Source organism: Thermobia domestica, chromosome 10, assembly GCF_964235325.1.
Source record: "Thermobia domestica chromosome 10, izTheDome1.hap1.1, whole genome shotgun sequence".
NCBI classification, from domain to species: domain Eukaryota; kingdom Metazoa; phylum Arthropoda; class Insecta; order Zygentoma; family Lepismatidae; genus Thermobia; species Thermobia domestica.
Genome location: NC_137463.1, coordinates 232,624,112 through 232,633,829, shown reverse-complemented (window position 1 = coordinate 232,633,829; position 9,718 = coordinate 232,624,112). Strand labels below are relative to the sequence as shown.

Genomic DNA, 9,718 nt, shown 5'->3' with positions numbered 1-9,718 from the left:
GACAGAGTCCATGCAGTTCGTGAATGCAGGTAAATTCTAACCAATTTCCGAAAGAACATTACAAAGGGAAGTTCATGCATTGAACATTTGAAGTCTACTACCACTAAAGAAACCATTTATCGCTTGCCACGTTCAAAGCTCCACATTTTCAACCGTCTCAAGATCATAAAATTGGACAGTAGCAGAAAAAGTAACGTGTTCGAAGTTCAGTTCGAAGAAAGTGTAGTTCGATTAGTCGTATTTTCGTCTGTATTCTAATGGACCAAGGCATAGAATGCTACACCGGAAGCTCAATGATGTATTTTACCGACATTGTGTGGTTCAAATTGAAGGTTCTGTGATGATCTGGAAGTGTTTTGCATCATGACTTAGCAGGTGAATATGCACATGAGTTAGCATATTTACCAAGATATTCTCTGGAACCATGTGTTGTGATTTCTTTAACTTCATTATGAATATGGAATTGAAATCCCTATATCTCCAAGTGAAAACTGACATGTTCACAAGCCTCAAAGCGTTTGGACATGATTTGAGGAAGATCATTATACTGCACTTAGTTTGGTATGCAAAGCTTCCAGATTTAAATCCAATTAAACATCTCTGGAATATCTGAAACAACAGGTTAAAAAAAAAAAAAATTACTGTGCTGGAACCACGAAATTTATTGATGAGCGAATGCAGTCACATCGCTTACTAAACTATCTGTAACACATCGCGGAGTTATTTCTAAACAAATTCCAGGAGGTTATCCAGTATTAGGTCCGTTTAAAACAGTGATTTTTTTCTCTGGTATATTTATACTTCTTTATTAATTGTACATATTGTTTATAGAATCATTTCCCGAACGTTTCTGCTCTTCAAATTCTAATTAATAGTAAATAAATAAATTTAGTTGCTTATTTATTTGTTTTCTTTGTCATATCAGAAATCAAGTATTATTTTACCTGAACTATGAAAATAAATGGAACATATTATATTGCTACCTTAAGAAGAAAAATGGGTTAATAGAGCTCAATTTTTATTGCATCCTTAGATCATATTGGATTTATCAAAATACAAGGACCATCATATTTTACTGCACTCAAAATTGCAAAACTCATGAACACTATAAAAACAAGTTACCAGAATATACTTTTCAAATAGTATCTTACATTTAATAATACTTTTTGTATGTTCTATTACAACATGTAACATTATAAATACACTACTGACATTTAAAATGCAATACTAAGAAGAGAATAGGAATAGCATCGAATGCGGTAGACAGATAAGGTATTGGTATGAAATGTATCACTGTAATTTGACGCTGCAACATACTAGCAGAACGTCCTGCGTCAGCAGAGTGGGGGTCCAAAATGGACGTCAATAAAAACCGTGAAACAGCGAGGCGTAGAGAGGATGAGGATTTGGATGTCCTTCTGGAGTATGACAAGCCATCCATCTGCGATATGTTATCAAAGTTCATTATCTATAGTTGGAGGTGGTCACTGGTGTGCGAGACGTTGTGAAATCATAGATCAAACGTATTTAATTGTAGTATTCAGGAAAAAATGCTATACTGAAAGTGTAGAGGGTGGTCCGGAAACGGGCAACCCCCCCCCCCTTTAGTTTCAACACTATACTGTTAGTTATTGTAGAATGTCTGTACACAGTTACCTTGAAGTCTTAAGAGTCATAACATCGGTATGATCACCATCTATGTCGTAACACAGCTGAATTCTGCGCCAAGTTCTCGCAGATGTTTTGCGGAGATACTCCGGAGTCACGAGGATGATGGCGTGTTCCACAGCTGCTCGTAATTCCTGCGTTGTGTGATATTGAGTGTTTCTTACTTGTTGGTTTATGAAACCCCAGAAAGCATTGTCCAGCTCTGCAAACTTCACTGCAAATTACTATTACCAAGCAGAAAACAAATGAACATGGATAGCAATGTTGCCAGACAATGCCAAGCAATATTACCAAACAAATGTGGGTAAAACCTAAAACCGTCAGAAAACACCAACTAGGGGTGCGATCACTTTCGGACCACCCTGTAGAACGTGACGTGCTACATCCGGTCACGCGTTATCTCGTTGGAAAGTGGCTCCATACATGACATACAGTAGAGGAACCACAACCCTTCATCAATGTATTGTTGGAAGGTCAAAGACCCATCAATGCGTGCTAGATGCGATCAGACACGGAATTCAATGTTACACTATTCCATAAGGTCCAGTGCAGGGTCAATGTGGCGATGACGAATAATTTTGTCGTTCAGCCTGTTGCCACGGTAACATCATACTCATACGTTGTAATCATGATTCTACAAACAGAAATGGCATTCGGCTCTACTTGCGTCTTCGTATTCCAGCTGAATACACCTATGACGCGCAGTACTAAAAGAGAACCACAGCAATAAGTGCCGTCCAGTGTCCACTAGATGACGTCAAACTAATCGTAGGGATACTGGTCGCTACATAGCAATCTAAATTCGTACACCAATGCTCGGAATGTGGTGTCCGGTCCATCATATTCACGTGCATGCGAAATATGTACTCTCGTTACGTGGTGTGACGCGGCTGTTGATATCCTGCACATCGTTTCTATTATCTTTCTGGAACAATCGATTCCAAATTGGACCATTATAGTTGCAATTTGCCATTATGTGCACTAATAACTCGAAAGAATAATCTGCAGTCACAATTCTTTCGCGATCAAAGTTAGAAATCTGCTTGAATTGTTATAGTATTCGGCAAGGCATTGTTTTACCATGTAGATACTCACACCAACGCTTGGCCATCACTGAACTGTAGGTTTTCTTGTCTGTCTCCAGAGTTTTCAGAGGGCGTGGCAAACACACGTGATGCATTACATACATTGCGCGAATTACATTGAATTGGGAAAGTTCAATGAACTGAGACCCGACAGGACACAGAGATCCTGAAGGTGCAATAATCCCAAATGAGACTGCCCTTCAACAAATATGGTTAACTGATAACAGTAAAAAACAAAGAATTAATTAAATCAATACGCTTAGCAACAATAATTAAATAAATAATGAAATTTGACAACAAACTCAACCTTTTATCCCTAAACATGACTTGGGGAGCAGGAATAAGCTTCCCGGCAAGGTGCTTTAGTTTTTTTTTTTTTTGTTTTGTTTTTTTTTTTTTTTTTTCGAAGGGAGAGATTTATGTTAAAATCTGCTTGAGAGGGAAATCCCTCACATCCCCGGTAATTCGCACCCCTGGTTGCATATCTGCACTGGTAATCAGTTTTACTTTCTTTCCATCGTCTACACATTCCGCAAATGGATGTGGGGGTCTATCTCACGCCTCCTTCTTGATGTTGCATTTTAATGTTCCATAATATAAAATCTATTATCCGCGTATACTGCGCGTGGGCACTTTTTAAGTATATACTATCTCTACATACAATAATATGGGAATAACCTCTTATATCCGCTTTATAATTTTATTCAAGTTTATTTAACAGAAAATCTTCAGAGTTCTGTTCTATATACACTGTAAATGATATAAAGTTTGTAATGGTAAAATATCAAGATGTTTAAACAACTGTCGACAAAAGTATTTTTACTTTTCAGGTTTTTTGTTTATTTGTCTAAACAGAGGGACATTCTTCCTAATATTGACCAGATATACACATTTTAATGTTGCATGAGAATAGGTAAGTATGCGTCCACATGTGCTGAGTGTAGAATATCTGGTGAAGAATATCTGGTCGAGTGAAGACTCAACACTTAGGCCGCTTGCAGATTATGTGGCTTTCGTCGCGTTCCGCTCCCGGCATGGCGTCGTGATTGTTTGATTACCATTAGTATATACGAGGCTTTTCAGATAATCCGGCCACGGCGTTTCACCGCTTGCACCCGCCGTAAACATCACGGCGCCCTTCAAGACGTGTTGATTACTCTTGTCGCTTATGGTTCTCTGCAGTCTAGACGACGTGCGCCTGATAAAGTTCTGTTTGCTAGTTTATTGTAAGGTGCTATAAGGAGTTGCTTTTGGCTAGAAGATATAGAAATATTAATTAGTTTGGTGGAGGAAAGGCCCATACTGTGGGACAAATCTTTGGATCCATACAAGTTCAAGTACGAATCAACAGCTGCTTGGAGGGAAGTTTGCACCACATTGAATTCCAATTTTAAGAATTTGAGCAACAGTGAGAAAAACAGATAATTTTCTTTTGATGAGGCGCAATGCGTGTTTTGTGTTGCATTTATTCTTTGCATAAATTAAGTAATAATTAAAAAATTATATTATAGCATTTAGTTTAATCTTGTATTAGTAATACTTTGGAGAATGTGATTTAGATCTTGCTTTTTAAAATTAAATTTGAAATTGTATTACTTGGGATATATATTTCCAAAACCAAGTTACAATTGGATACAAATATGTAAATATGAAAATCAAACATTTTCGAAATTAACCAACTATTTATCTCAGAGCTACGGCAAGTCTTTTAGTCGATGAAATGGCATGTCTTAAGTGGGTAAAATACGTCCTTTTATTTTCTCTAACAACTCATCAACGGAAGCTATCGACATACGAAAATAATTTTAAAAAACTTCGTTTCATCACTTCTTAAGTTACTAAATAAATAGCACAAATGCACCAGCTACAAACACCCAACATACTACCTTGTTGTGGCAGTTGTGCACCGTGAACTTGCGTAAGAACAGAGTAAACATGCGACCTCCACAGAGCGTATATGCTGTACAAGTTCAAACTGGGATCAAACGCCGCTACATCGGGGCGGAAGATATGCCAGGCTTTTGGTAAGGGTATCGTGACTACGCGGACAGTGCAACGGTGGTTTAACAAGTTTAAGGACGGTGACGAAACACTCAAAGACGCATCACGAGCCGGAAGACCAACACATGTACAAATTAAGATCTTCAGGCAGCAGGCGAACAGTAACCAGACATATGAGGAACTGGACTACAATTCAGTGTGAGTGAAGAAACCATTCGGTAGCACCTCCATTAACTTGGGAAGCACTACAAGTTGGGTCGATTGGTCCCACATGATTTGACTCCGGGTCGGAAGGGAACGCAAGCAGACACCTGTGTTTCTTTGTTGTTGGGTGCTGACATGTGATGACATGTTGGGTGTTGACATGTGATGAGAAGTAGGTCCTTTACGAAGCTTTACGGCGTCGTCATCATTGGTTAGCATCTCATGAACCGCTTCCAAAACAGCCGAAACCAGCATTGTACCAGAAGAAGGTCCTCCTTTCTGTTTAGTGGACTGCTTGCGCAATCGTGCATCGGGAACTGCTACCAGCTGGTTAGGGCATCAACGCAATTGTGTACTGTCAGCAATTGAGCCATGTTCGAGAAAAACTCAAAACTCTGGAGCCAGCACTTCTGAATCGCAAAGGGGTCCTTCTGTTACAGGACAACGATAAGCTCCACGTGGATAGGATGACCGGGATACCATTCTACGCCTTCGATGGGAAACACAGAAACAGCGTGGTTTCTGTGAAAAGAGAGTGTACAGACTGCTTAAATTCACAGGCGGTTTGTAGCAGTGTGTGGAGAGTGCGCTCCGTCACGCAAAACTGTATGCAACTGGGTATGACGGCGAATTGGCCGCACATCAACGGAGAAGAGAATCAATTCTGGAAAGAAAGCGACTGTGACAACACCAGTAAACATTTCAAGAGTTTAGAGGTTTATTCAGGATAACAGGTGCATCACGTTCATGGAACTGGAGGCGGCCACAGGACTTGCCAGAACCACTCTGCACAGCATAGTGCACAAACATCTTAAGATGGGTAAGGGTTTGCCAGGTGGGTTCCCAAATCCCTGAATGCAGCACAAAGATAACAGCGCAAGGACGTGAGCAGTGATCTGCAACGCTACAGAAGGATCCAGAAGGCATCATGTCCGAACTTGTTACTGGCGACGAGAATTGGCTGCAGTACCATGAGCCAGAGACCAAAGCCCAATTAATGCAGTGGAAGCATAAAGGCAGCCCCACGCCAAAGAAGTTCTGTGCACAGCCCTTCGTAGGCAAACGCATGGCCACAGTCCTCTGGGACAAGGATGGAATCATCCTCATTGATTGGCTGAACCTGGGACTACCATTATCAGCGAGTCATACGTGACAACGCTTTGGAGTTTGCGCCCTGTAATTCAGAGGAAATGGCCAGGAATATGGGCGAAAGGTGTGCTCCTGCAACACAACAACGCTCGTCCCCACACGAGTCGGGCAACCCCGACTGCCATTAATGAGCTGGGGTTCTACGTGCTGCCACACCCATCTTGTTCTCCTGACTTGGCCCCTTCTGATTTACCACCTATTCAGGGCATTAAAGAAACTGCTGCGTGGACATTATTTCGCCGACTTCCAGAAACTGCAAGACGTTGTCCGGACGTGCGTGCGACAGACTCCGAAAAAGTGATTCGAAGACATCATATAGAAGTTGCCACATCGGTGGCGCAAATGTGTAGTTCTTAATGGAGACTGATGAGAAAGTGGATGTATCTGCCGAGAGATAAAGGTTCTTATAAGTGTAAATAAATAAATAAATAAATAAAATGTAAATAAATACAGAACGCCTCTCGTAGCTTAGGCGGTTTGGCCTGGGCGTTGATCAATCAGTCAGCACTTTTTCTTTACCTAGGTATATATTCAGAAATAGCTGAAATTTAGAGATCTTTAAGTATATGGGTTTCGTTGACTTTCCGTTACGTCCTTAGTTATTATCTGCACTGATGTTATTTAAGTCGAGACTTAAAACACACAGTGGGATTTGAGTCACTCTTGAACTCCTCCCTAAACTGTCGTATTCCCAGTAGGGTTTGAACTTGTGATCATGTATGGACAAAAAAGCTTTTGGTCTATGAGCGAGGCCAATTACGGAACTCAAATCCGGAATCTTTCAGTTACGAAATTTCAACCAGGGAACTCTGTTCAGTTTTCCCATGGCAATGAAATTTAAAAATATAAATTCGGATTTCCAATTCAACAATATATTCAATCTGTATTCCTGTATCAAATTAAAGGATACCTAGACGTTCTTTTGCACATGACAATGCTGAGCATTGCCATGTGTTTTCATGTGAATGCTGAGACTCGCTCCACACAAAAATGCTTTATTGCATATAGTACAGGAATAAGGCCTTTCTCCTGTGTGGGTGCGCATATGGATTGACAAAGGAGTTTTTTGACTAAATGACTTATGACAAATATCACATGTATGAGGTTTCTCTCCAGTATGAGTTCTAATATGTTGTACCAAAATATCTTTTCGCGTAAAAGATTTCCCGCAAAACTCACAATCGTACGGCTTCTCGCCAGTATGAATACGGTAATGGTACTTGAAAGCAGATCGTGTTGCAAGCTTTAGGCCACAAATATCACACGCATAAATCTTTTCGCCCGTGTGACTTCTAATATGAATCTCTAGCTTATATCTTTTCGCGAATATTTTACCGCACATTTCACACATATGTTTCCTGGGACCAGCTGATAAATGCATCTTCTTATGCATATGAAAAGGGCCTAATCCACGAAATGATTTTCCACACGTAAGACATACATACGGAGAATCTATAGAATTTTGATGCGCAATAGTTTGATGCATCTGACAAGCTCTTGCATTCTGAAATAGTTTATCACACAAGGAACAATAGCAGTTGTTACTTTCAACATGTTCTTTTATGTGTTCCAAAAGAGAATCTGTCGTTTTTCCACAAATAGCACACGTGACTGTATCTACTCCATTAAGTTCAGAAACATAAATATCTTCTACTTTTTTAGAACTGTGTACTCTCTTAATATGTTTCCGTACACCTGACTTACTTTTAAAAACACCGGAACACATTCCACATTTAAATATAGCTTCATTATTTGAGTTCACAATATTATTTGAAAGGCACACAAGATTAGAGCTTTCTTTCGCTGTCTTCAATTTTGTACCGTTATCATCCACACTCTCTTCTTTATTTTCCGAAGTAGAACTATCACCTGTGATCGTACTGCACTGCCTACAAAACAAGAAAGAAAAGGGGAGTGAATATATTTTAAAAAATGAATTTCCAAAAGAATCATTATATAAATCTGTCTCATTAGAATATTAAGCGAAAAATATGTTCATTATGAAACATTTTTCCACATTGTCCTTAAAATAATCAGAATTTCATCATTTTACCTAATTTATACAAAAATGACTTATCTAAAGATGATGTATAGAACATAAAAAATTCAGAAAAATAACCGAACTTTTTTTTTCCATTTACACTAATAAGATGCCAAACATTGTACGTAAATTCTTGCCAGCTGGAAAGAACGAAAGAAAAAGTTAACAATATAATTTAAGCTAAAGGGAAAAAAGCTGCATCACGCAACACTAAGGAAGGATGTTTAAATTATTCAACCATATTATTTGATATCATGAAAAGGGAAAGAATTTTTAAGACAACTATATTGAAATAAAATAACCTACCCTAATTTTTAAGTTTTGTTTAAGTACGTATATTCAAGTTACTCTACTGAACTACTGCTGAAGATTGGTGATTTCTTTAGTCTTGCATTTAACATCATTTAGGAAAAAACTGAAAAATTTGCTGGTGCAAACATCCATATTTCACATTCTGGTTAGCTACTTCACATTCTGACAATATTTTTAAAAAAACACTATTTCAATATAGATATTACATATAGTTTGAATTATTACAGAGAAATTTTTAAAAGCTACATGTCAGAATTTTCAAGATTAGGAACATTACAGCAATGTGAAATAATATATTTTAATTTTCTTCTATTCAGCTACTCTTATAAACAATTTCCAAAACATCACAATAAATAACAAATGAAGGAATTCTACAGTATATTATCAACAGAACTTTCATTGTAATACATTTTAAATTCAGGTAATTTGAAATATGGTATATTATCATATTTGATGTCTTATTTTCTTTAAAAAAATATCTACAAGGTTTCTCTATATATCTATCAAAATAATTTCAGAAAAACTACATTACCTATTTGCTGATTGTATAACTGCACAAATATATATTCACTTACTTTTATCATTATCGTTGTGTGTGGAAGCACTGCACACTAACAGAAAAAGCAAGCGTTGTTATTTCTAAATATTGTTATTGTATTTGGAGATAGTCTCCAGTAAAAATGCAAGTTCTAGAGGTAAAAAAAACTGTATTACAGCAACTCGCTAATGCTCAATCTGAACCTTTTTTTTTTTTTTTTTAACTCTGCATACATTGATTCAGTAATTCAATTCCTCCCAGATCCGTTTCAGCATGTTTCCATCAACAGTTTGCACTGCAGCAGAAGTGCGCTCTTGCAGTTCACGGACATCCGTAAACGTTTACGCACTGCGAGCCATACAGTTGTTCGAAACATTTGAAGTTATTGATTAGGCTTCACTGTAGACTTTTGAGGGTAGCGTCGAACTCTCTTGATGTCTGCCTCAGACGACTTTCCTGCACCCTGTAGCCTTGACTTGATACTATTTCGATATTCTTTGATGGTAGTTCTTTAAGAAATTTTGCACGAAACTCACGCTGAACATTCACAACACACCGACTAGCACGAAACTATAGAACGCAAAATGCCTGCACCACTATAGCCATTGCAAATTGTCATTGTCACCTTGGGGAAGAAATTCGAAATTATTATGACTGTGCCAAACAAATCTCGAGGATGTGGTCGAAAGTATTTCAATACAATTTTAATCGTCAATAGAG

The 9,718-nt window shown here is 38.2% G+C and overlaps 1 protein-coding gene across 2 annotated transcripts in view; it reads right to left on the bottom strand.

Moving 5' to 3' along the window:
• Window positions 1-760: 760 nt before the first annotated feature.
• The window catches only part of LOC145663070 (uncharacterized), a 110,767-nt gene continuing 101,809 nt past the window's right edge, over window positions 761-9,718 (bottom strand). The window contains exon 4 of one of the 2 annotated variants that reach the window (XM_081729258.1): window positions 761-7,996. In XM_081729258.1, coding sequence (XP_081585384.1) covers window positions 7,018-7,996 — 979 coding nt within the window. In that variant the 3' untranslated portion in view covers window positions 761-7,017. The remainder of the gene's footprint in view (window positions 7,997-9,718) is intronic. The other variant, XM_081729257.1, reaches the window with a different exon arrangement.